This window comes from Arabidopsis thaliana, chromosome 4 (assembly GCF_000001735.4).
Source record: "Arabidopsis thaliana chromosome 4, partial sequence".
NCBI classification, from domain to species: domain Eukaryota; kingdom Viridiplantae; phylum Streptophyta; class Magnoliopsida; order Brassicales; family Brassicaceae; genus Arabidopsis; species Arabidopsis thaliana.
This window is the reverse complement of record NC_003075.7, coordinates 15786986-15811968: the sequence shown is the minus strand read 5'-3', so window position 1 is coordinate 15811968 and position 24983 is coordinate 15786986. Positions and strand designations below refer to the sequence as shown.

At 37.8% G+C, this 24983-nt stretch overlaps 6 protein-coding genes and 1 non-coding gene across 16 annotated transcripts; 1 reads left to right on the top strand and 6 right to left on the bottom strand.

The window, feature by feature from the left end:
- Window positions 1-42: 42 nt before the first annotated feature.
- Window positions 43-3117, bottom strand: AT4G32780 (phosphoinositide binding protein; the record flags this gene model as incomplete). Of its 3 annotated transcripts, NM_001342174.1 has the most annotated exons (8): window positions 2989-3117; window positions 2615-2913; window positions 2018-2083; window positions 1088-1454; window positions 835-1002; window positions 703-752; window positions 554-611; window positions 43-443 (listed from the first exon to the last, which is right to left on the bottom strand). In NM_001342174.1, exons 1-8 carry the CDS (start codon window positions 3041-3043, stop codon window positions 226-228), a joined length of 1281 nt encoding a protein of 426 aa, NP_001329726.1. In that variant the 5' UTR covers window positions 3044-3117. The 3 variants fall into 3 exon arrangements, with proteins under 3 accessions (NP_001329726.1, NP_001320118.1, NP_195004.2); NM_001342173.1 differs by having other exon boundaries at window positions 97-443; window positions 2615-3117; NM_119431.5 differs by lacking the exons at window positions 43-443; window positions 554-611; window positions 703-752; window positions 835-1002 and having other exon boundaries at window positions 1062-1454.
- Window positions 3118-3884: 767 nt separating this feature from the next.
- Window positions 3885-7185, bottom strand: VTE1 (tocopherol cyclase, chloroplast / vitamin E deficient 1 (VTE1) / sucrose export defective 1 (SXD1)). Its single transcript, NM_119430.5, has 10 exons — window positions 6747-7185; window positions 6202-6446; window positions 5912-5991; window positions 5676-5752; window positions 5394-5563; window positions 5147-5244; window positions 4916-5023; window positions 4709-4825; window positions 4463-4612; window positions 3885-4358 (listed from the first exon to the last, which is right to left on the bottom strand). The coding sequence occupies exons 1-10, from the start codon at window positions 6986-6988 to the stop codon at window positions 4179-4181; spliced, it is 1467 nt and encodes a 488-aa protein (NP_567906.1). The 5' UTR covers window positions 6989-7185; the 3' UTR covers window positions 3885-4178.
- A 153-nt stretch (window positions 7186-7338) lies between these two features.
- AT4G32765 lies at window positions 7339-7420 on the bottom strand. Its single transcript has one exon. It is a non-coding gene; the product is annotated as a tRNA-Ser (tRNA).
- A 349-nt stretch (window positions 7421-7769) lies between these two features.
- AT4G32760 (ENTH/VHS/GAT family protein) lies at window positions 7770-12892 on the bottom strand. Of its 3 annotated transcripts, none has more exons than NM_001203963.2 (10): window positions 12493-12892; window positions 12007-12085; window positions 11597-11695; window positions 11403-11516; window positions 11027-11187; window positions 10512-10593; window positions 10318-10403; window positions 9755-9952; window positions 8999-9435; window positions 7770-8810 (listed from the first exon to the last, which is right to left on the bottom strand). In NM_001203963.2, exons 1-10 carry the CDS (start codon window positions 12591-12593, stop codon window positions 8137-8139), a joined length of 2031 nt encoding a protein of 676 aa, NP_001190892.1. In that variant the 5' UTR covers window positions 12594-12892; the 3' UTR covers window positions 7770-8136. The 3 variants fall into 3 exon arrangements, with proteins under 3 accessions (NP_001190892.1, NP_195002.2, NP_001329786.1); NM_119429.3 differs by having other exon boundaries at window positions 7794-8807; window positions 12493-12831; NM_001342172.1 differs by having other exon boundaries at window positions 7796-9435.
- Window positions 12893-13714: 822 nt separating this feature from the next.
- Window positions 13715-16068, top strand: AT4G32750 (uncharacterized protein). Its single transcript, NM_119428.5, has 3 exons — window positions 13715-14253; window positions 14794-14874; window positions 15130-16068. Exons 1-3 carry the CDS (start codon window positions 13878-13880, stop codon window positions 15552-15554), a joined length of 882 nt encoding a protein of 293 aa, NP_567905.1. The 5' UTR covers window positions 13715-13877; the 3' UTR covers window positions 15555-16068.
- On the bottom strand, window positions 15855-21836 carry PC-MYB1 (Homeodomain-like protein; the record flags this gene model as incomplete). Of its 5 annotated transcripts, none has more annotated exons than NM_001342170.1 (13): window positions 21385-21624; window positions 20860-21013; window positions 20669-20723; window positions 20387-20444; window positions 20126-20220; window positions 19922-20025; window positions 19697-19825; window positions 17762-19535; window positions 17190-17437; window positions 16968-17082; window positions 16637-16855; window positions 16040-16445; window positions 15855-15874 (listed from the first exon to the last, which is right to left on the bottom strand). In NM_001342170.1, the coding sequence occupies exons 2-12, from the start codon at window positions 20928-20930 to the stop codon at window positions 16326-16328; spliced, it is 2988 nt and encodes a 995-aa protein (NP_001328945.1). In that variant the 5' UTR covers window positions 20931-21013; window positions 21385-21624. The 5 variants fall into 5 exon arrangements, with proteins under 5 accessions (NP_001328945.1, NP_001328946.1, NP_001328944.1 ...); NM_001342171.1 differs by having other exon boundaries at window positions 21400-21624; NM_001342169.1 differs by lacking the exon at window positions 15855-15874 and having other exon boundaries at window positions 16053-16445; window positions 21385-21836.
- Window positions 21837-21972: 136 nt separating this feature from the next.
- Window positions 21973-24775, bottom strand: La1 (La protein 1). 2 transcript variants are annotated; one of them, NM_119425.5, is made up of 10 exons: window positions 24606-24775; window positions 24424-24502; window positions 24175-24324; window positions 23755-23897; window positions 23516-23664; window positions 23280-23402; window positions 22896-23190; window positions 22643-22790; window positions 22475-22547; window positions 21973-22376 (listed from the first exon to the last, which is right to left on the bottom strand). In NM_119425.5, exons 1-10 carry the CDS (start codon window positions 24654-24656, stop codon window positions 22286-22288), a joined length of 1302 nt encoding a protein of 433 aa, NP_567904.1. In that variant the 5' UTR covers window positions 24657-24775; the 3' UTR covers window positions 21973-22285. The 2 variants fall into 2 exon arrangements, with proteins under 2 accessions (NP_567904.1, NP_001031777.1); NM_001036700.2 differs by having other exon boundaries at window positions 21992-22371; window positions 22471-22547; window positions 24606-24760.
- Between the last annotated feature and the right edge of the window lie 208 nt (window positions 24776-24983).

The following is a 24983-nucleotide window of genomic DNA, read 5'->3' as shown; positions in this document are numbered from 1 at the left end:
CTTTTTAAGAAAGAAATAAAAACTCAGAAATCCAGCTGTAAATCGATAAAGTGAGAAAGACGGGAAATAATAAATGTCGTTAGTGTGACAAATAAATATCAATGTCAAATATTATTACACCAGACACAAACATACATTCTTCAACACACGTGAAATCGAAAAAAAAAATCAATCGTTATTACATGATGTTCAAATGTGAAATAGTGTTTTAATTTGATCCTAACTCTAATGTTTCCATTGAACACTAGAACCGATTTCGAGTGAGTTAAGCAACTGTTGAATCCCCTCTATCCACATTTGCTTCTCTCTTTTGTTTCCACATTCGAATTCAATCACCCTTTCCACTGTTTTCACCCCAAAGTAGGCTCTTCGCTCTACCATTTTATCTGCTCGTCCTCTATGTGCCCATTCGGGTATATCTCGGCACACTCCATTGACAACGCCTGCATCCAAATAAACCGCCAAGGGAATGTTGGTTTGTACAAGGTAATTAAGAAGACTATCAACTTTGGTATTCACTAATTCGCTAGAAACTTGTGTCATGTAAGCTTACATTTCTTCGTCTTCGTGAAAGTTCCACCCACATGTTTGCTCTTCATTTTAAGAACCACCTATTTCAAAATCAAGAGCCTATGAGTATGAGGAACATCATATATATCATTTTTTTATGAAAGTTCTTAAAAAAAAAAAAAAAAAACTTACTTGCCAATTGGAATTGATGTTAAAAGATACTTGCTTCCAATGAAGATCCCCTGTCACCAAATATCCTCGGAAACTTAACCCTGACAGATTCATCACATGATCAAAACGGTGTTTTCTTGGAGCACAAGTTACCTTTGCGGGTGCGTTTGAGAAGCTCTTCTCCTCTAGAGACGAAAGTCATCGCTCCAAATACATTTCTCTCTTCCATTTCTACGACGTGCTCCTTTGTTGCATATAGCATTGCTTTGTTCTCGTTGTTCCTTTCCATTCGTGACCTTAGAATCGCAGCTCCTCGCAACGCTAAAATCTCTCAACAAAACCTCAAAATCACATATGGGGTATCATTTGAAAGCGGTAGACTATGCGAGAAAACAATAAATGATACCTGTTGCAGCACTTGCCGTTAAAGCCATAATGTCTCCGTTAGTCCTAGCATTGGTCGCGGAGCTAACAGCCGTGGCAATCTGGTTATAACCCGCCCCAATCTCTCCCGCTATCTCGATGCAATGTGAAGCGATGAGAGCAGCTGCAGATGCCATTGCAGCTGCAACGGTTGTTGATTCAACCGCATCTTCTGCGGCCGCAATAGCGTTAGATGCTGCGGTTGCGGCAACAACTGCAGCTACTCCTGCGACAGAGACCGCGGCGTGAATCTCAGCGTTGCGAGTTCTGGTCTCTTGTTTCTTCTTCTCCTTCTGATCCTTTAATCTTCTTCCCATTGTTCTTCCTCTTATCATGCTCTTGTACAAATGCTGTATCATTCACAACGATTTTATTCATATTTGCTCATATGTTTTGATTCTCATAATATATCATCTAGTAATAGTCACTTGGCGAGGAGTAGTCTAATTGACTAGTATATATTATTATATTCTCCAGACATAACATATTAATCCGAATCTAAAAATCCAATAAAACTAGAACCGAATTCATGTAACGGGTAGATCTAGCCAAATTGATGTTTGACATTATATTTGAGTTTTCTCAAATGAAGTCCTTCTTTTTGTCAGCAATTATTTCGAACGTAAAAAAAAGTTAACCATAGAATTTCCGCTCATTGCACATTACTCACTGTGTTACCCTTTTTATTATTTCAAAAAGAAAAGGATATGGATTGAATAAACAATTGCATGATTTCATCATGACAATTATAATGCTTTCTCTTTTCTCTCGGTTAATTTTTATAATCAACGAAAAAGTTCCGAAACCAACCAGCTTTTTTTCATTCTTTACGTCGACTCCTTTTAATAAAGATATGATTTGATTTGAGACAATGATAAACCGGAAACCCCCCGGTTTAATAGATCATATATACCTTCATTTCTCTACCGGTTCTTGGAGTTATTGGAGGGCTGGTCTTATTTCCCACATGTGGCAGCAGCTGAAAAATGGAATCAGAATTGTAAATTTTCTGTTCTTTTTCTTGTAGCATTGAAAATGAAAGTGTAAATTAATATTTAAGTAATAAAACCTATAACAAAAGTTACGCTTTAGGTAAAATCGATTTAGTTCTTTAATAACACTCAACAACAAGTCAGCAACAAACCAAAAAAAATAATACATAAACCTCACATAAAAGTTTTCATGCGCAAAGTTTAGTTACTTTTACCCAAAAACAAATTAAAAATAAACTTGAGCGGCCGTGTGATAAAACAGAAGGGAAAATATGCAGAATAAATAGCAATTTACAATTTTAATTAAGTAGGTAGAAATTTCGTTAAATTGCTATAAGCAAATAATAGAAAAAAGCTTAGATAAACTCATTCTTCACGTCGTACATTTTAAAAGATGTTCATTTAGTATCATAGTAGGTTTATATACTCAAGTTTTATACTAGTGCATGTTGCCATCTAGTAGAATTTTTCATAACTAAACAAATAGTGTTCAGAAAATAGGAAGAGAGTAGACTTACAAGGTCACGAGAAGAAGCCATGGAAGTAGAATCTTCTTCATCTTCTCTGTCTTCTTTGTTGGTGTTAACGATAGTAGATAGAAGAAAAGAGTTAGTGTCGGCAGTGGAATTGTTGAAAAAAGCTCTCGTGAGTTCGACGGCGGAAATGCTCCATGATCTCCCCAAGAACTCCATCATCTCCGTTGGCGTCTCCGGTGGTAACGCCGTCCTCACTTCACGTGCCACCGTCGATGGACCTTCTTCGTCTATGTTTTCTAGTTTTTTCCATGAATTGTCTCTTCCCGTGTGGCACATCATGACTAACAAAATCACACATCCACTATTAATTTGACCGATTAACGTAATCAATTAAGGGAAAGAAAAAAAGAACTTACGTTGATCTAAAGTAGTGGGATTTTGTGTGAAGAGGGTTTTGTGCAAGCTTGTCATTGTTGATAGAGATTTGATTGGAGAAGAATCACTATGTGACTTTGGCTATATATGAAAAATTGATTCCTCTTTTATTTTTTCGTACACTTCAAAGTAATTTACGTTTTTTGTTTTGTTAATAACTAATACATAAAGAAACATTATAAAATACAGTTTGGTCAAGTTTTATCTTCTTTAATAAAGGTTTTATTGTATATTTATGATATAGAAACTTTTTATTTTAACTAAAATGCTACAAAAAGTCTTTCTTAGCTTAGGAGATAATTCATGATCACTAACATCATCAACTCTATTAAGATCATTCTACTCCCAAAACTTTAACTCATGTATTAATAAGTTTAAAAACATAACATGATAAATAATAAAACAGAGATAGAAGCTCACAACTCACAAGTAGAAAAAAAAAAAATATGTTAACGATTTACTTTGCTTTTTTCTTTGTTTTCTTTCGACTGCCTCGAATGGGTTTCGCGGGTTTAAATATATATAAAACAAAATGATGGTTTTGCCATTTGTGTCCTAATTATTGCCTAAATTGAAGCTTTGTTGGAAAAAAAATGCTGCTTTAAGTTCATATATAGATCTTAACTCTTTATTAGGAAAACAAAATTACCAAATGTTTTTATATTTTAGAAGTGAGAAAATGTTTATACATATATATGAGTGTAACGGAAAGAAGGGTTTATTTATGTGAGGAAGAATAAAAGTAAGATTGTGGGAGCCAGAGAGAGTGCATTTGTAATGATGCTAAGACAAAGTGAGCCGATATTAAGGAACTTCTTCTTTTCTCCTTTTTGCCTCCCACTCATAGTTATACAATATCCAACAATTCGAACCTATATCATTACCAATCCATTATAGATCGTGGTTTCTACCTAGGAACAATGAGTGGAGAAACAAAAAATAAAATAGAAGAAATACCTAAAAAGTAAAAATGAAATTCTGATGCAATTTGAAATTGAAATTATGCGACTCAAGGCTTTTATTGAACTAGACTTTACACTGGCCCGTATCATTTACCACAAGGACCGAACGAACTAAAATCATACATACATAATAGTGAAGCTAGCAATGACATGACTAAGGCTTCATTCATCACATGGGTCTCTATCAACAAACAAAACACTCATCAATGTTACAGACCCGGTGGCTTGAAGAAAGGGACCAAACCTAAGGCGCTTTCAAGATCCAATGGGACCTGAAGAGCCTGTTTTAGTAGCTCGGGCGTGTTGCTCGTATCTCCTTTCCATGTCCCAAACCACGGTCCTCCTCCTATCTCCACTGCTGCCATTGAGCTCTTTGTCTCTAATATCACCTGCATCATTGTTAACCATAACAAACGTTCATAATCTTCTTTCACTGCCTTAGGATTTGTTAAGACTTTTAACTACAGGGATTGGATCACATTAGCATACATACCTTGCCTTTACTTCCATCATATAGCCGTTCCCATATCTGCAACTTCAATTCACCGTAACAACTATCTCTGCAAGCCGTAGCTAGCCCAACTTCTGTGGTAGGAGCACGCAGAGGTGTACCCGCTTCATTTGTTCTTGCCTCTAGTTCCACCTGTCACAAGACATTCATCGGGTGTTGGAATCTAGCCATAAGGGAATGATATGATGTCAAAAGTAAAACTGAATGAAACTAGTAAAACAAATTTACCACATGGTTTTCGTTCTCTGCAGTTATATACCAATAACCCCAGGGAGACATTTCCCATCTAACAACACCATTCCAAGGAACAAACTCGTACATTTTTCCATCATAGTGTACACAAACCTGCAGATTTACAAGGGCCCAGAGCTTTTGTAAACTATCTGCCTTCTAATACTCACTGTCATTGCTTAAGAAGATCTTATAAGTGCATACCAGTGCAGCATTTTCATAGGTCTCAGTCAATCCAGGCAATTGCCTCAACCCGCCACCTGCGGTTAAAGCAACTTCTCCAGTTGCCCCTTCAAAGACATTACACTGGACCTGTAAAGAGACATTGACAAATAAAGCTATCAAACAAGTATACTACATGTGGGTGTATACACAGGTCCACTAGCTAACTAAAGTCTGCAACAAGAAATGTAGCAAAAGGATGAAATGTTTTACCCAAAACCATTTTCTTGGGAAGCCTCCACCCCAATTCTTCTCTGAATAAGAAGGTGCATCCCGAAACTCAAACCTTTCACCGCCCCATTCTATCCACCCTGCAAATACAAGAGAAAAAATAAGAACTACAATAGCAGTTTCTGCTGATAGAAAGAGGGTGGTTTCTTTCTTAATTTTCTGTTAGTACTAGGCAAGTAAACTTAACCGTCTATTTATTAACTTTAAGTCAATCAAGCAAAGCTCACACCTGTGGAAAGGCCTCCTGCCATGCATATCTGCCAATGAGGCTCAAATACAGGAAAAGCTGCAGGCCAGCCTGCAGTTGACTTCTGTTTGGCCCCAACATCACCCCAACCGTAAACGGGACGAGTACTATACTCCCAACGAGCAGATTTCACAGTTTCCGCATAGTCAGTACTGACAAAACAAGTCAAGTCAGATTTAAACACAGAAATTTTCAACAAAAATACTCAATATCCAATATTTATAATATAGTGAATTCTTGTTGTGCATAGAATCATATAATTACCGGCCATCATCGCAAATGTGACCTTGATGCCAAAATGGAGTAGCTTGGAACCCTTCGGACACTCTTCTGTTAAATTCCTACAATAAAACGACATGCTTTACAAATCAACATCCAAGAGAATAGCAAGAGTAACAAAAACTTGAGATTTTCTACAAGGAGAAGTAGAACACTATCCGGATACAATTGGAAAACTATTTAACAGATAACAAAGTAACCAACAAGGGAGGAGTGAGAACCTCTGGTGGAACCTCCTTGTTTGGAGCCTTTGCGCCTGGCACAGCACTAAAAGTATTCCCCAAAACTAGCTCATGTCGATCTATGCATGAGTAAAAACTTTAGGTAAGCAATCTTTAAAGTCATATATACAAATTCATGTTGAGAAAGCACCAGAACCAAAATGTAACAAAATTCAGATAAGACTTAGATCTTTAACAACAATAACGAACATTAGTACTAGAAGTAGAGAAAAGACTCAGATATGATTTCTTATTGTCATGACACAGCATTTTAAGGGTCAAGGAGTTACCTCCCCAGAAATTGTGAGAGTCTTGTTCGTATTGGCATAAATATTTATCATTAGCGCCAAGAATCTGAGCTCCAACACCAGTGAATCTAGGTCCATATAGAGCCACTTCCAATGGTGACAAACTCTGCCGAAATGCAGGATTCTCCACAGAATACATAAAACAAAAACTCTCCCTCTTCTCTGGGATGGAAACCCTGAAATACCATCCCTCGAAGAACTTCCGAGGTGTTCCATCGAAATGGTATCTGCATTTTTCAAAAGTTAAACAATAAGTTATCAACCATAAAAAAAAAAACTCTCTGATGTTAAATTGCATTTTTCAAAAACTCAAATTCAAAAGTAGTCGTCGAATGGTGAGCCACCAAATGAATAAAAATAAAATCTTACAACTTTGTAATACTCAAAACATACTGAAGCATTTAAAGGAGCAATTTTTTAAGTCCCACTGATCGTAAGAAGAACATATAAATTAAAAGACGAAACTGAAATTGGAGCTTAATAAAACAAACAAGAGAAGAGAAATGGAATGGAATGGATCAATTTACCCACTGTGAGGAGTCCGGAGTTCGCGATTGGGAGACGTCGGGACGTAAACAGGTTTAACGGAGATCTTGTCAGTTTCACTATTCGGGGTGGAGATCGACGCCGAAACCCTAGAAATGGAGCGGGGAACTAGTTTAGTCGATCGGAACGGAACTAGTGAGCGAGTGAGAGGAGATACAGGGCGAGAGAGCTCAAAGGAAGATAAATTAGGGTTCATAGAAACAATCAAGCTCCGTATCTCCATAATGGAAGAAGAAGAAGAAATATGCAAAAGAATGTGAAATTGTGTGTTTGGTGTTGGTGGTGACAAACTCTGTGAAGAATGCAGAGAGGAAGAAGAAAAGGACGAGAACGTGTGGCGGTAAGTAGTTACGTGGCAAACCCCAAACGTAACGTATTTTTATTTTGTTAAATTAACAATTTCTCGTGTCTTGTTTTCAGTAATTTACGGAAATTTATTAGAGACAACATTTCACAAACAGACGTGAGGAGAATCTCTACAATTTTAATTGAAATCGTATTTTGAGATTTTTTTCCCTTTTAAAATATTTACAAAAATTCTGAAGAGAGCTGAAAAGAAAACAAAATAGAATACGTCAACAGCAGGATTCGAACCTGCGCGGGCAAAGCCCAATTGATTTCGAGTCAATCTCCTTAACCACTCGGACATATTGACAATTTTGTTAGACAGACTCTTATACAAATTAATATATGCACGATCCAAAAGACTGATGATGATGAATGGACTAGATTTACTCTTCTTCATTTGTCTCTTGTTTCTTTCTGTTAGACTAGATTTCAAAAACCCAAACGAATGGCAGGTTTTTCTTGTTTACGACGAGCAACATAAGAACTAACAACAGTCGCAAACAAAACAAATCCTTCCTTTCTACTTTTTCGGTAATTGACATCATTGAGTCGAAAGAGATTATATAATGCAAGCATAGTTTGACATTTTGATGTCTCCATTGACTATGGAATTAGGGTTGCAATCATATACAAAGAACATAAACTGTCCTTTTGGCAAATTTAAGAACCATAACTCTCATCCAATTGATATCAAACTTTATTGCCAATGGATATAACAAATAAAAGGTCTGAAAATACAAATGAGAGATTAAAATGTCCTAAAATAGAATCTCGAGACAAACCCCAAATCGCTGAGTTCTCAACAAAAGATTTTCCAGTTTTCTTTTCTCTACAAGAAATATACAAACCCATAACCAACGGTAAATTATAAGGAAGAACATAACACATATGTATATCTATGTTATCTCCCAAGAGGGTAATAAAATCAATGATGAAAAAAGCTTAACAAAGAGAAGAAAGAGAGTTAGCTGAGGAGGATAGAGGAGATGAATACTGGTAAATGATGAATGGATGGAGGAATTTTCACATGGTACCAGCTCTTCCGGAAGTCGGTTTTGTAGGCTTGAATTTGGAGATGTCCACAAGATCCCCAAATAGCTTGTCCTCTGGTTTATTCTTAGGTTTCATTGGAGGCAGATAAGATGTGGTAGATGATGATGATGCTACCTGATGCGATGTCTGGTCTCTCATGGATAAACCGTACATTTGCTGGTCCAGATATGGGCTGCTTCCTTGTTGCTGTTGATTATAGCCATATCCGTATCCTCCCATCTGGTTTCCATACGCCTGTTGCTGTTGTTGTTGCTGTAGCTGTTGCTGTTGGGCATAGTACTGAGCCATCATCATCTGCTGCTGCTGTTGTTGCTGTGGTTGATAGCCTGACCCAAGAGCCTGATTTGGTTGGTTTGGCATGTACACGCCGTTTTGTGGAATTTGAGGATATGGACTGATGTTGGCAACTGCTTGACCTGTTTGGGGCATTTGAGCATATGGACTGTTATTGTTGACTGGTGGCCCGGTTTGGGGAATTTGAGGATATGGATTGTTGTTGTTAACTGGTTGAGCATGTGTGAAGGCAGTCTGAGTTGGATGCATTCCAGGAGAAAACGGACTTCCTGACTCCGCAGAGGGACTATAGTCTTGGAGCTGAGCTTCCCATGGGGGAGGTGGAAATGCCGTACTGTCTTGGGCACCTTCTTTATATTACAAGATTACCATAAAAACAGAACAATTAATGATTAGACATGAGACACAATTGAAGCTGATTCTTCTGAATCCAAAAGAAGGAAATTCTTTCTCCTTGTTGCCATAACCAGAGAAACATTGGCATACTGCAATCTAATCTCCAGATGTGTGAAAAACAAAAACTGTTTATATATATTACCATAAGATGGCTGGACTGGTTGCTGTGCAGGCTGACTGCTCCAGGGAGAAGAGACTCCTTGCCCGTATGATGGCTGCTCAAACTGCGAATAACCCACTTGAGGCGCAAATCCATTGGATTGTTGTAATCCAGCTTCTCCAGCTTGACTATTTGGTTGTTGGTGCCCTTGAGGATTCAAAGGAATATTCTGAGCTGGATTGCCACTTGGTGCAGTTGCAGGACTTGGATTATTAGTATTATCTGAGAACATGTCGATAAGGGCGAGTGCATTTTGATCTGATGCAACCGGACTTGCTGGCTGAGGAGGTCCAACAGGAACAAGGGCAAGATCATCGCCACTGAGGAGGTCTATTTTGGAATTGGCTGAACCATTAGTTACAGGTGGTGCAGGGAGGGCCAACTGATTTAGAACCCCGTTACCAGAGCTCGATGTAGCTCTGTGAAAACGTTGGACAGTATAAATCAATAGCTATGTTATAAGACAAAAAAAAAACTTTTACAAGGTCACTTGGCCTGAAACCCCAGTTCTTACTTGGTTAAGAGACAAATTAACACCGTTTATATTAAAATGATTATAAAGTTACTCCCAGATTCATAAGTAACTTTTCGTTTTCACATCCTAGATTGTAATAGTTTGGACGTGCAAGCCATATATCGAGCTCAAGATTGCAGCTAGGATCGGTAACCCATATCCAAAAATAGGTGATTTTATCCAACATTCTTGGGTGCATAACAGTCAAGTTTGGTAGAACGTACCCGTTCGCCTGATTACTGCTGTCCCCTGTATCAATAAGTGGACCATCAACATCAACAAGGGATTTTCCTGTCTCGGACTTGGGCTTCTCGATCTGAGAAGAAGTTCCAGGTAATCCAGAAGCAATTGCTTCATAATTGGTTAAGACACGCTGCAAGTCATCATTCAAAGCCAGACCTTGACATAACAAAGACTCGTCCCTGAAAAACAAAGTTGCGAGGTAAAGAAGAGTACAAAGAAACATAAGGTCTGAAGCATAATAGCAATTCTAACTGTATTATTCCACACGATACTATCTGAAACGTGAAGTAAGTAGCAGCATTAACTCAGACAAGTACGGATTTCAGATAATTCTTAATGAAGTCCTCTCCCCACCCTCGTCCATAATAAACCAAAACCCACACAAAACACGAATCATTTCCTGCTGAATCTAGTGGTACTATGTATGCATATTAGAAGATGAGAATAAAAAAAAAAATCGTCTCGTACCCCAAGAAATATAACTTATATGAGACATGAAAGAGATAATCAAATGGAACCGAAGAGGAAAATAAAGAGCTCTTACGAAGTCGAGTTGACGAGGTGCACCACTCTTTGTTTGTATGTACGACACTGCTCCACCAGATCGACCATAACCTCTTGTTTGAGATCCTGAATAAATCCAAAAACGAGAAGAATGATCATTATTTAGTATATTTTGGGCTATAGCCTACACTTGTAAACAGGTAGCTCAAACACTCTGCAACTAAATCGTGTTACCTCCTTGTTTCCGGGCTCTAATGCACTCAGCATCTCCGCAAGCACATCCATGATACCTTTTGCATTTTGAATCTCCGACAAACTGAAAAAGAATTTGACATACAGCAGAATAAAATTTTGAGAAGCAATAAATACTGAGCAACAAAGGCATACATATACGTCCTAAACAAAGCAAGCAAACAGACACAAAGTTAAAACTAGCAGACCCTAGTGAACATGCCTATTAAGTCTTACAAGAAAAAATTGAAACTCCGTTACTGCAAATGCGTGCATTTTTCAAAAGCTAGAAGGCTTTTGCTTAAGTGTGATTATTTTCTTGATTCCTCTTTACTTCGATTCATCCTATATATAGGCTTCCAACTAGGGAAGGACGTTGAACAAAAAGTAGCTAAACATATATTACGACAATTTGTTAGATATAGCAAGGACGTTGAAATTTTCCCAACAAAATATTGTATGCTTTTGTTAAAAATTTATGAACTTAAAACTGCGGAGTTGCAACAGAAGATATCTACCTTAGAGTCGGAAATTCTGGCTCTGCTGAAGGTTCAGGCACATCATTACCAGGTCCAGCGTTACGAAGATTTGGAGGGTAAGATGTCAAAGGCTGTGTTTGAGGAGGTGTGAACACAGGAGCTGATCTCTCTGATCTCTGAGGGAAAACAGCACCAGCACGCTGAAAGGGACATGAGTCACTGGTGGTTAGGCAAGAGTAGTAGAAGATTTTCTAACAGAACTCACAAAAGGATCTAAGAAGAATTCATTATGAGATGTAATAAAATTTCAGTATGAGACATCTGGACACCCAGAATCAGAAACACTACTCTACTGAAGGAAAAAAAAATGAAACCCAAAATAAGTATATCAAACAACTAAATTATGTAGACATACCAACAATTCCTGGTATCCTGCATAGTATTGTGGATATCTTGCCCTAGGGCCACCAAAGGCCTCTTGCCATGTATCGATAAGGACCAGAATCTTCTCTTTGACATGGAAGTCCGGCTATATGCATCAGACCAATTAGGATTAGAGAGGCAGAGCAAGGGAGAGAGAAAGAGAGACCAATTTGGAAGAACCATTACCTTCTTCTTAACTATCCGGACCATCTCATGAATAACACCTTTCTCAGCCACATGCATATGAACCATGTCACCACAGTTCTTCACTATTGTCTCAAGCAGCTAGAACATAACAAAAAGCATGACGATGAGTGAATAACTATCATTGCAAAACAAACAAGAAAGATGAAAAAACGTGAAAATAATTATCAGCATATCATTCTTGTTAGAAAACTTGTAAGTCATTAAAATCCTCATCATGTACATTAGTATCATGAACAAGTAATCTCTGATCATGTCAACTTCCACTAATAAAAGAGGTTTGTGAAACAAACACGCTATCCAAATGCACCGTTTCAGAAACAACAGTGGCTATTTCAATGAAGTAGCCATCAAGGAAAATAAAAAGGAGAGACAGTTATCTAGGAGCTCACAGTTAAGGCAAGAAGCTGAGCTTTTGGATTCCTGCTACCAATCCGTTTTTTAATGCCTTTCACAACATCTTTTGCTTGCCTACAAAACAGGAACCAGTTTCAGACATCACATAGTATTGGTGCAGTTAGTACACACACTGAAATCTCCTTCTTCCAATCACAAAGCATATAAAGAAAATAACTTGAGAGCTTCTACAATTAAAGCCCTATGAAAGATGACTAAATTGAGCAAAACAGTAGGCCACAAGTATTCCAATTGGTCCTAGAAAACATGGAAATATCTAACTCTGGTAAAGAAACGAAATTTGATTTCCATCTTACTGTTAACTCTCTCTCTCTCTCTCTCACTGAACCAAAAATCCAAATCCGTATAGAGAGTTACAATAGTTTACAGGAGACTAATCGAGAAGTATAGAAAACAAAAGGTAGAGAGAGAGAGAGAGATAACAACAAAAACAAAATCGGAGGGAGCAGAGGGAAACATACGCTGGATCGCTATTGAGCATATCACAGATCTCGAGGTTCATAGCCCAATCAGGCCCGATCAGCATCTCGCTCGTCGCTCTCTCCACCATAGCGTTCACCATCTTCGCTTTGACCCCCAAACAGAAAAACAATTAACCTCCGATTGAAAGAGAGAGACGAATTTTGAAACCAACGAATCAGGCGAAGACGAATTAAGCAGCCGGTAAGATCACGCAAAGAGATTACTCCGGCGAAGAATCTCTCGCTCAGGAATTCACGCCCTTCTCTCTTTCTACTAGAAATCTTTTTTTTTTCCTTTTCTTTTCTTTTTCTCTAATTGTTAATTTTCAGAATTTGTTTTTTAAAAATGTATTTTCTGTACTTCAGATCATTTTTTATTTTCCACGAAATAGCAAAAAAGGAAATAAGTCGAATATCTTCTGGAAAAGGGTCCACTAAAAGATTGCCACGTGTTCATATCGTTGTGTTTGGATAGTTACACCAATTCAGTCAGGTCATTGCTTTCCATCGGACCGTTGCTTTTGACCCACCTATAAATCCGACGGTCATCGTTTCACTAACAGTAAATGTTAGTTATTAGTATTATTATTTTTTCGTTTTTGGGAGCTAAATATAATAATGTTATCCAATCTAAATGAATGAATTAGATTTAGATGGAACATTACAGTTTGATGATTGGTCGATTCTCAACAGCTTACAATGTTTTCTTTTTAATGATCGAAACAAAGTATTTGCAAAACAAAACTAACCAGCGATTACGATTGCGATTGCACACGTATGCAATTAATTATGAGTGTCATTTGATAACGCTATGAAACCGTTAAATCCACATCTTTACAAAATTCATCATAAAGAAAACATTTTGGTCTTATGAAAGTCGTGATTGGTGTGATACAAACCTAAACCAACTTGCTACACATCTATTTACTCTCTATTCTATTCTATTGAGTTCTCGTTTCTTTATCACTTTCTGTGTTGGATGTATTCACCCACTTGCAAAAAATAATTTAGATTTATAGACATCAAAATTGCATAAGAGTGTTAGTTCTAACTTCATCAGTTGAATTAATTAGGACTCTATAGCTAAGCATATTCTAATTCTATGATTATGATAATAATTGAGCGGGAAGTGGGGATAGATTCGAACTTTAACAAACTATTGGGGGTCAAACTGTAATTACACAGAAGTTATCAAAGCAAGTACCTTTACACGCGCCTAATTGTTTCTGCATCACTAATACTTCTTCCTCATTTCCCCAGTTCGGTGTTCATTGATTTAGGGTTCCTGATAAACTTCGGAAACCCCTATTTTGAATTGTTTCGGAATTATCTGGTGAGAAGGGTCTAATTCGATTGTGGATTAGTTTTTTTTTTGTGTTTCTTCAATGGCGATCATTGGAGATGCGTTGCGTCAAGCGTTTATGCCAAAGCAAGAGTACGAGAGCCTTAGGGAAGAAGATAGAGCCTGGATTAAGCTTCAGAGGCCGACTTTAGTCTCGATCGTGGCTTTCCTTTGTTTTGTCATCTTCACTTGCACGATCGTCAGCTTGAAAATTGTATTTCCTTCGAATGTTCTTAAGAGGCCATTTTGCAGCGACATAAAGCTACAACCTTTGCCTATCTATGGCAAAGCTCGTGACTCCGATCTCTTTCCCGGTGCTTTTTACTTGACCGATCAAGAAACTGTTGATTATTACTGGATGGTCGTTTTCGTTCCCTCGACTATAATTTTCCTTGTATCATCTGTTTATCTTGTAGCAGGTGAGCGTCAAGTCTCTAGCTTTTGTTCTTCGTTATTTCATATCTACAGAGCTGGGTTTGCATTTGTGTTTTGTTGGCTGATTTCATTAGATGATGCTCAGTTCTGAGTGGCTTTACGCTAGATATTGATGCTTAGCAAATTTCTGGCAAAATGGCTTCTGAATTTTTCGATTGGTGAGGTGAAATATTGTCAGAGAGGGTTGATTGATTGATGTGTCCTCAAAATCTGAATGCTCGTTGTTATGTTTAGTTCTAGAATCACTCGTTTTGATTGAAGCCACTATATAAAGACAGGTCTGATGATGGTTCAGGTTTATTGGGATTTTAGGGGGTTAGCCATAGAGCAAGCTGTGGAGTTTGCTAAATCCAGTTAATTCCTCTGCTAGATTTTGTTGGATTTGAATTTTATATGGATGTAACTTAGTGGAGCTGATTTATTTCCTTTATTGCTTTCTGCCTCCACATGGCAGCCCTTCTAAGTTTTACAGGTGTGGTATGTCTGCTGCTTATTATTCTCGCTATTTTGTTGCAATACTGCAGGAATTTTTGTGGCTTATTCCGCTCCTCACCGTCATGGGTTTCTAAAAGTCGTTGAAAATAACTACTGTGCTTCAAGAAGAGGTATACTCTCTTCTCTCTTTAATATGTATTCAGCTTTCCATATTTGTTCTTTGTATATCCATGCATTCGTGTAATAGATTCATTCCTTTTCAGTGCCAGACTTTATCTTATAAATTTTTATGTGTAATTCTATTTCATCTGCTAGTAATTACTATGTTTCTACCTTTGAGAATCTGGGCTCTTCAGAGTTTATCACTAAGCTTGGACCTCAAAATAGGTTATTGATCTTCTTTATCATGTCCAATAAATTCACAGGTGGGGTCCGTTGTCTGTCAATTCTGAATGTTGTGTTTGCTATCATCTATGGTCTCCTTGCTATATTTCTCGGCTCAAGCCTCCTCACATTAGGAAGCAGCTGTTCTGTGCCTTTGTTTTGGTGCTACGAGATTTCTTCATGGGGTTTAGTAATCTTGTATGCTGGAACTGCTTTCTCCCTTAGAAGAAGAGCTGCTTTAACTATTGACGAAGGAGAGTTTGGGAACAGAAATGATCAGGGCTTGGAGATGCTTGAAGCTAATCCGTTGGAATTCACACCAGACGTTGAAAGACGAGTGAACGAGGGGTTTAAAGCATGGATGGGACCATCTTTATTATCATCTGATGAAGAAGAAGACGAACCTGACTTTTACAATGAAGTGCCGAATGTAACTCATACTCTTTCAAGCAGGCAAAGATCTTGATTCTTGCAAAGAAGAATTTGGTATGACACTTATGCAAACCTCCAAAGATGATTGCTTCAGAGATTGGGCTCACCAAATTGTTCCCTCAGTGATTCTCGGGTTATTTCATGTCTCTGCTTTCTGCTGATGTTGTTTATGGACGGATCATGAGAAGATTTTGATCCGGAAGATAAATCAGAACGGTTAGGACTGTTGCTGTTGTAGATATACACATAGTGGATCAATCAAGATTGTGTTTGGTTCTGTCTTTTGAGCAGTTCATGGTCGGTTTTGATCGTTTACATTGTTCATTGTAGGAATCTTGGGTTTGTAGTATAGGCCTAACAATACATTTTGATTGTACAATAACCTTTAGATCAACAGTAATAGCATCATAAAAGGATTAGTATTAACTTCCAAGTCCTATAAAAGAAGAATCTGTGTCTACACAATATCATAATACAAACTTTGCTGGTTTTTAATGGTTTTATGAATCAGTATCATACCTGAACATTGTGAAAAATTCTTAGCATTTAACAGAACAAGAAGAAAATCACTTGGTTCATCATGAGGACGAGAACTTTTGGAGTTACAAGTTAATTACTTGAGAACAAGTTACTTTTTCGCTATTTAATCAATGGTATGATGTCCAGAGTTGAGAGATCTACACATTTAAAAAAATTAGAAACAAGAAAATTGGACAAGGAGGGAATAAAAAAGACATACACATATGGGATCAAAAAATTGAAGGCGAGACTCCCTTCAGAACTCTATGAACAAAACCACCCTTCTCTATCTGCAACTCTTCAAAAGGTAAGATGATGGGCTTGAGTAGCCTCCCGGAGAAGCCGAAGGTACCTTAGCTTTCCCTGGTGTCCCACAATCGCTGAAGTCTAAGGCGCGACACTCCACCTGCATTCCACAGAGAATTGGTTCACAGTACGTCAATTTATAAACTCAAAACTGTTATTCCTTTTAATCTACCAAGTTCAAGATCCAATTTCAACATTAAGCTAGACCAGGTGTATTGATTAGAGGACTTGATCAATTTGAAACTTATTGAGAGTTTGTATGATATATAAGGTGTAAGTTGAAGCTGAAACCTGGGATCGGTTCCCAAGCTGATCATGAGGCTGGTGCTGATTTTCTTTCCCTTGAATGGACTTGTTCAGCTGTCTCTTCTTGAGTATCGATTCAGGTGTGTCATTACCCAGAACTTCCAAGGCATCTGCATATGCCGTAGCTGAGTGTTCACTCAAATGCTTCATCAGTCCTATGGCATCATAACTTCTCTCGCCGGGACTCATAAAACACCCAATATCCTGGGAAGAAAAAATGATAAACAACAAAGAAGATACGTCCATTAACAGGCGCTTCAACTTAAAACAAAAAGTAAAACATCCAGAAACTAAATTTATTCCATCTCATATTTACCTCAAATGTGATTTCTGGAGGCAACTTTGGACTTTGCAAGAAAGAACCAAAGAGTAAAGGAGATTTCCAAGGTGATGGGGTATCAAGGAGTTTTCTGAACGGAGTTCCATCAAATCTGGAAAACGAGTTGTACCAAGACAACTTAGGTTAGAACTTTCGAGCTAATATGATTCAATAGCAAAATGAGCTATCAAACACATACAGAGGAAAAGTAAAACTTACATGTTGAAGTTTTCAATATCAAAGCTGGTCTCTGCAGTGTTAGTTTTATCGATTGCAGATAAAGGAATAGAGTCCACTGTGCATAGAGGTTCTGATGACATTTCTTCTGTTGGAAAATCACCTAATGATATTTTGTGCTGGTTTGATAGATCTTTCGCACTTGCATTAACTTTGTTATCTGGTCTAGCTCGAGTCATACCAGGAGAACACAGTCGTAACTCAAAAAAACTTCCAGAAGTTTCTTGGTCCTGGTACAAGGGCAAGTAAGAGATTTAGAGATTAAAGCTTATAAGATTACGTTATGGAGATTTAGACCAACTATAAAACTATAATCCTCTACAAAGACAGCTGAAATAACTAGATGCTATCTGTTTGAGCAAATGTGATTGATACGATCTCACATGAAGAGAATTCAACATACTAGATGATGTGTTAAGCAACAAGAAGTTCACTAATAGACTCAATAACCATGTACCAGACATTGCACCTTACAGCTATAGACATCAGAGAATGAGATGACTGGGATTTTATAACTGATACCAGATAATATGCAAGGACAAAGACGGACTTACATTTTTAGCTGAAGCACCACCGTCATTACATCCATTTTCATTTTGCATAGAAGTCACTCCACCTGATTCTAAGGTTTCCTTTGGTTCCTCATCTATCGGAATCATTTCTTGATATAACCGAGCTGATGCACAATTTCTGTTATCTCTGGCTATGGAAGGGGAGGCACATATATTTTTATCTTCAGGAGACTCTGACGGACGAGAGGTCATGCAATCATCTCCTTCATCAAGCATTACATCTAAGCGCGAAAAATCATTAGCCAAGGAGGAAGTCGCAGCCCTTTTAAGCTTTTTGTCTTTTCTTCTATCAAGCACAGGTGAAAGCAAGTCTCGATGCCGCTTCTTTAAGATGGATGGTGCACCACTAAAACTTTTGGCAGTATCATTAAGCATGACATCAGGGCTCCTATCGTGACACGGTGAATCCCATAACCTTAACGGAGTTGTACAATTCATTGAAGAAATCATCAACTGACGGATACCAAAGGGACTGTACTCTTGCCGTAAGTCACTATTTGATGGTACAAGATCACAGCTGAAGAAAGGAATATCTGCACTTGGAAAACGTGGAGGTTCATAACAAAGAGCTCCTTTGTCTTTTTCAGCCGGCTTATCGTCAATAGGAAAATAAATCTTGTTCACTCTAGAAGGAGAAGAAAAACTATTCAAAGGTACTAGCTTCAAAGAATCCTTGGGAATATATGACAGCCCCTGTTGTTCTGGGAAACCACCATTATCATCATTGCCATGGGAAGTTACATGTCCGTAAGTATCGATGAAACCGTCATTTGTATCAGTCTTACATTCTAATTCGGTAGCTCCAAAAAGGCGACAACCTTGTATAGGAGCGTTGGAATCATTACGGGGTAAAAGTGAGTCCTTCAAGTCTGAATCCAACAAAGGGACACAATTATGACCCGCCAGGCCCTCAGAACTTGAAGGATGCCACGGTAAAGCTGGAACTTTTCCAGTTTCATGAGCATGGGTTTCTGCAGCCTGAGAACAAAGAGATCCTTTGCCGTTTTGAGGGTCAACCATATTCCGACCTTGCTCACCAGAAGATGTACTGCTATCTTTCATGTTATCTGGAAAAAGAACCCTACAACACTCCTCATCCGTGATCAAAGTTTGAGCTTCTGGATCTGTGTCCGAGTTTGACAAAAAAGGTTGATCACTTAATCTTACTGAACTTTGAAAATCTTGTTGAAGTGCTTGGTTTTTTCCACCGTTGTCCATGTTATGGGTCAATAACTCTAGACCACGGTCCTGTTTAGCATCATTAGATACACCCGGCAATTGATCCTCCGTAGCTGTGGTAGTTCTTAGCTCGTGAGAACAATTAAGATTCTGAAACTTCTTCGAACATTCTGTTTCACAAGAAATTTCGGGGACAACAATTTTGACATCTTTAAAGGAAGGGTAGTACGGTTCTGCATGAGATGCAGCGTTTGAGATTTGCTGCTCCGTTCCTGAATGAAATTCAGGCATGTAATATTCCTCATTTCCACGTTGAACTTCATCTTGTAAATCGTTGGTTGATTGTGAGAAAACAGTTGAAGCTTGGCTGCATTCTGATTCCTCAGCATCAACCCCTGGCCTTGAACTACCTTCATCTCCATTGCTGTGCATCCACGAGGAAGATGAAGCGATAGATTTGTTCTGAAGGGCAATTAATGGCGAGCTTTGACACTGATCTAAAAGACCTGATGCATAGTAGGAATCCAACTTCTTCTTAACTGAGCTGTTCCAATGATTTTTTATCGAATTATCTGACCTACAGGAACGTAAGAAAAAATAAGCAAATCACCAAAGCAGGAACGATAGACCACAACTACCAGCATCAAAAACCTATTATTTCATTTATGAGGCCACCAATTTTACGGACATGTTACACCTATGTTGTTATACTAGGACCCATGGAAAAGACATATTTACCTTCCTGGCAAAAATTTCATAAGCTCTGCCCATTTATTCCCATAAATTTGATGCGCACGAATAAGAGTCAGTTCCTCTTCCTGAGTCCATGCATTTTTATTAATCCCAGGGTTAAGATGGTTATGCCACCTACATCACCCACAATATTGTTTATGTGCGTTGAAGTACCACCCAATGTATGTAAATATCATTTTATCGGAAAGAAGTTGAGAGCCTTTGCATTACCTTTCCCTACATTGCTTTCCTATGCGCCCAGGTAAATGCTGAGATATAGTAGACCATTTCTTTGGCCCATATTTTTCAACCAGGTCAATTATTGTGTTATCCTCCTTCAAAACATGGAAAAGTAATGTCATGGAACACATTACAAATGCTAAGGTGTATTAGACTCAAACCGAGTAAAGCATATAAAGCAATTCACAAAATCACCTCTTTTGACCACGGTCCTTTCACAAGCTCTGGGTTCAAGACCTTTTGCCATCTATGAAGACACTGAACATCAGTCCGATCCTTAAAACATTCAGCTGAAAAGGTGAATCAAATAAAACCACATATTACTTTCACCGTACTAACTAAAGACTACAAATAAACATGGCAGCTAAAGTAGATTATTATTGATATGATCTTAACATACGCTGGAAAAACAAACTGGGAAAACAAGAAGAAATCAGAATTTGCTATTCGATTTACCTATCTTCTTCCAGTTCTTTCCTTGAAAACGCTCAACAGCTTTACACAAGACTTCGTCCTGATCCAGAAAAACAGAATTGATACAACAGAAAACTTCATAGAGACGAATTCTTCAATAGATGCAAAGGATAGCTAATGTCAACTAGTTAAATGGAACTGTGCGAAGCAACAATAGGGTGTTACAGAGACAACTGATTAAGCTCAGGCAGTGTTCCAGGATACATAATATGAAGCATGGAAGAATCAGATAGACAACAAAAAAGACACAGGAACGGAACGCACCTCTTCAGGTGTCCATTGTCCTTTGGTAGATCGTCTAGCAGGGCCAGATGTCCTCCTATGAAAATGTCACAAAGAGCTTGCATCATTATTAACCTGAGAATGTCTAGTTGAATGCAAAATTTGGTGCCAAAAGCAATCCAACTTCAACATTGAAACCCAATAGAAGAAAAGGAAGAGAGATGTAAGCGTACCCTTGTTTTCCTTTGAGGTCACCTTGGAGACTCTCTAGTGGAGTAGTAGGTGCTTTCATCTCACGCTTCATAGTTAGCAAGGAAAGCAATATGAAAAACCCCAAAGTCCGTTTCTTTGATATGTCTTAGAAATCATCATAAGCGAAGCACATTGCTGTAATTTGAAACAAAGATAAACCATAAAATTAAAAACACAGTCGGACTCAGACTAAGAATCAGCATTAGCTTCACAGCAAAAGAGCAAACTAAAGTCAAAACAAGGAAGAAGTTCACAGAATGAAGAAGGTAGCTTTAGATATTGAGATTGGATCCAAAAAAACCTAAGATAAGAAGCCCGAATTAGTTTCAGAACCCAAAACAAAAACCTCGAGAAAAAAGCTTCGAACATCATCTGAAGAAAATCGAAACTTTATACGAAAAAAAGTAAGAGAAGTTCAAAGAGTAGATTTTTGAAAAATCAGGAAGAAGTCTCCGTGAAAACTAACAAAAATGTGACCATAATAAGAGAAGGAGACGAGGTCATACGAGTAAAGCTCACACCTTGCAGATCAACGAATTCCAAAATTAATCTGAAGTAATTAAGACGCTGAGAATCCAGATGAAGAAGAAGAAGAACACAAATCGAAATCGAAGTCGAGAGAGAGAGAGAGAGAGAGAGAGAGAGAGAGAGAGAGAGAGAGAGAATGAGAGAGAGAGAGAGAGGTATTCAAAACTCAAACATGGAGAGGCGGACGGAATTCGAAGTGAGAGAGAGAGAGAGAGAGAGAGATCAAAACAAAAAGGAAAGTGATCTCAGCCGTTGATTTCAATCTCTGAATCTCGCTTTTTAGTCTCTCATATCATAAAAGTTCAATTTATTTATTTATACGTTTCTTCATTCATTTTTCTTTCGAGATTCTCTGTTGCTTCTTCTTCTAAACAACGGCAAAGCATTCTTTGTATGAAAGAAGAGTTTTTTTCTCATTAAAAAGGAAGAAGATGAAATTGCCAGTAACAGCTAATTCTAAAATCAGCATAAAAACCTAATAACAATGTAGACAAAGTCAAACGAGAAGACCAAGAAGAATACCAAAACTATTTGATTTTCAAAATTAATTTTAACTACTTCAAGTAAAATAGTGTCATCATCAGTGAGTCAATTGATACAGTTGTAGAATTTACAGGAATATACTTTTAGCAGTTAATATTAATAGTTTGTCTTTTAGAATGCTTCCTAAACATCGATTTAAAATAATTAAGGAAAGAGATGTGTGCATAAGAAGGCACATAAAGCTAAACAAAACAATACCAAATATGACTAAACCAAAATTTGCCAAATAAGCAGCTATTTCTAGTTATAACATCACGAGTCACCAGTCGATACATTAAATTTAAAGTTGCAACTAGAAATATATTGAAAAACAGAAGCAGTCACGAGCGAAATCTCTCATGCTTCCACCTTCTGAGATTTGTTCCAGCGACCACCCGGTGAATCTGATCCCCTCTTTCTCCCGAATCTCCCTCCTCTTCTTCCTCCCCTGCATAGACCAAGTATATTATTATCTGAAGAACCAAACAAAAACTTCATTTGAAACAAAATCATAACAAAGAAACCAGAACAAAAACATGAACTCACCTTCCTCCACGGCCACCCTTGTCAAACCGATCTTTGCTTCGTAGGAGAGTCCAATACTCCTTTTCAGCTTCGCCTGACAGAGAGCAATATAAACAAGTGACCATTTAACTAAAGCAGAACACAAGGTTTAGTTATAAGATAAGATTGAAGTTGAAAAGGTGTTTTTACCAATAACAGGTTCTAGGACAGCAATAAAATTCTTCACGGCTAGTCCACCTTCATTGGCTAATACTGCTGCTGCACGGGCTTTCTGGGATGCTTCAGGTTCATCAAACCTAAGATAACCCGTCTCAGATCCCATCTTGAAATCAACAAACTTCACAACAAAAAGAATAAAGGAATCAGTGAAAATGATGTCAGTTATATGAGATATTGAATCTGATTCATGTTGACAGACAGCTAAGTAAAACTCAAGTAGTACCTTGACATCACCAAATTTTCCGAAAACAGCCTTAAGATCTTCACGTAAGACAACATCCTTATTATCTTTATGGGTGGCTAGAGCACCCTTTTCTTCTTTCTCATCATCTTCATCCTCTGCTCCCTCGGCCTGAACCTCACCAGTGTTTTCTTTATCAGCATCAGGAGTATCTGCTGGCTTTGTTTCACTTTCTTCCATTGTCTTATCAGTTGGCTCCTCAGAACTTTTTTGTTCCGTGGTACCCTCTTCAGCTGAACGCTTGAGGGTGAATGAAATGATCAAACCCTTGGGATAACTACAATACGATAAAATAGCCATAATCAGATCAAGAGGATTATTAGCATGAAAAGACAAGTAATTAGATAGCAACAGTCAAACCCCTACTCTGGCTCATAAGCAGAATTGTTTTTGTGATCAGAACCATTCTTCTGATTTGCAGATCCCTTCTGAGGTTGGTAATTAGCAAATTTTACTTCATCCTTCTCCCTTTCATTATCAAACTCTTTCCTGAAAAGAATATATCACCTTTTAAGTAACCCATCCAAACATTCAATGGAAAGACTTGTAAAATGAGAAACAGTCAGCAAACAGGACATGTTTTCATGTCTAAGTATGATTACTTTGGTTTCAGCTCCAACTCCTGACCAGCAAAGACCAAATTCTGCTTCATAACATTCTGGGCATCCTCTTCTGTAGGGAACTCAACCAAGGCAACACCAGAAAATATCCTCGACTCTGCAACATGACGAGGCATCCTCACACTATTAACCTGCAAGGACGACACATACATATACCAAAAACTTGTATAACCAATCTAAATTTTGAACAATGGCTTATGATTCAATCGATAGTGGATTACCTTTCCATACTGACTGAAAAAGGATTCCACGTCTTCCCTTTTAACATCATAGGAGAAAGGTGACGCAGCTACTGTTCTAGCATTAAGTTGCTCAATCAAATCTTCCAGCTTCAACAATTCAGTACTCCTACCAACCTTTTTCCCTGTTTAAGAAAATCCAACAAAATTGATCACTAAACTGTACAAAACATATTTCTCCAATCTGACACCACATATTATCAAACTTGTAAAATCCACATGCAAAGACTTTTCTTAATGAAACTAAGTTTAAACTATGCACTACACAGGCCATTCACCTATAATTGAAACTCTCAAACTATTATCTTTCTTCTAAGATATCACTACTTCGTTTGAATCAATTAAAGCAATTGTTAACTATATCCAAACCCAACAGAAACTTGATTATATCATGAAACTCACCATCGTCAGAAATCTTGAGAGCAGAAGAGGTTCGAAGAGTATCAGCAACAGCTTTGATGGTATCTTCAGGAATATCATCTCCTTTAGAATCACCCAACTTCAAATATCCTCTCATCTTACTAAAGGAGCAAATCAACGCCAAACTCACCACTATTTGACAAACCAAAAAATCATCAATTAGCCATAACAAAAAAAAATCAAAATACACAGCGATAGCGACTGAATTTGTTTAAAAGTTTAAAACTTTACAGCCATCTTCGCTCTCTGTAACAGTCTTCTTGAGGAAATCATCAATGGGTAGATTACTATCACTGAAATAGAACTCCACCTATAAAATCGATATCAAATATCAGAACATAATCGAAAGAAAAAAAACTGGTGAAGCTACTAGAGAGGAACCGCAGAAGAAGAAGAAGAAGACAAGTTTGTACCTGGCGAAGAACAGTTTTGGCTGTCTCTTCGGTTAGACAAGGAATCGACATAATTGCTCAATGGCTCGAGCGAAAGATAGAGGAGGAGGAAGATAGAAGAATAAGAGAGAAAAAGGGTACTAGGGTTTATTGAGACACAGTTTCCATTTTCTCTTAAAGTTTTCGAGTCAAATTGTCATTTATTTATTTATTTTTTGGTTTTTCGCTATTGATTATATTTGTATTTCGTATTAACCCTTGACTTTTTTAATACTATCAATTTAACCCCACCCACTATACTTTAGAATGTAACAAAATTACCCCAAATAATCCTACACTATCTGATTCACCCCATTACGTCTTTTCGTTGGCAATTGATCAATATTTTCACGATTTTTT

Coding starts and splice junctions, on each gene's coding strand:
- AT4G32760 (NM_001203963.2), bottom strand. CDS start 12,593: ATGGTGAACGCTATGGTGGAGAGAGCGACGAGCGAGATGCTGATCGGG. Junction 11,517..11,596: donor TCCGGATAGTTAAGAAGAAG/GTAATGGTTCTT, acceptor TGATGCATATAG/CCGGACTTCCATGTCAAAGA. Junction 11,188..11,402: donor CAGGATACCAGGAATTGTTG/GTATGTCTACAT, acceptor TGTCCCTTTCAG/CGTGCTGGTGCTGTTTTCCC.
- AT4G32750 (NM_119428.5), top strand. CDS start 13,878: ATGGCGATCATTGGAGATGCGTTGCGTCAAGCGTTTATGCCAAAGCAA. Junction 14,254..14,793: donor ATCTGTTTATCTTGTAGCAG/GTGAGCGTCAAG, acceptor GCAATACTGCAG/GAATTTTTGTGGCTTATTCC. Junction 14,875..15,129: donor CTACTGTGCTTCAAGAAGAG/GTATACTCTCTT, acceptor ATAAATTCACAG/GTGGGGTCCGTTGTCTGTCA.
- VTE1 (NM_119430.5), bottom strand. CDS start 6,988: ATGGAGATACGGAGCTTGATTGTTTCTATGAACCCTAATTTATCTTCC. Junction 5,245..5,393: donor GGCAGGAGGCCTTTCCACAG/GTGTGAGCTTTG, acceptor TTGTATTTGCAG/GGTGGATAGAATGGGGCGGT. Junction 4,826..4,915: donor CCTATGAAAATGCTGCACTG/GTATGCACTTAT, acceptor GTAAATCTGCAG/GTTTGTGTACACTATGATGG.
- La1 (NM_119425.5), bottom strand. CDS start 24,656: ATGTCGATTCCTTGTCTAACCGAAGAGACAGCCAAAACTGTTCTTCGC. Junction 24,503..24,605: donor CCAAAACTGTTCTTCGCCAG/GTACAAACTTGT, acceptor TCGATTTTATAG/GTGGAGTTCTATTTCAGTGA. Junction 22,791..22,895: donor GAAAATTTGGTGATGTCAAG/GTACTACTTGAG, acceptor TTTGTTGTGAAG/TTTGTTGATTTCAAGATGGG.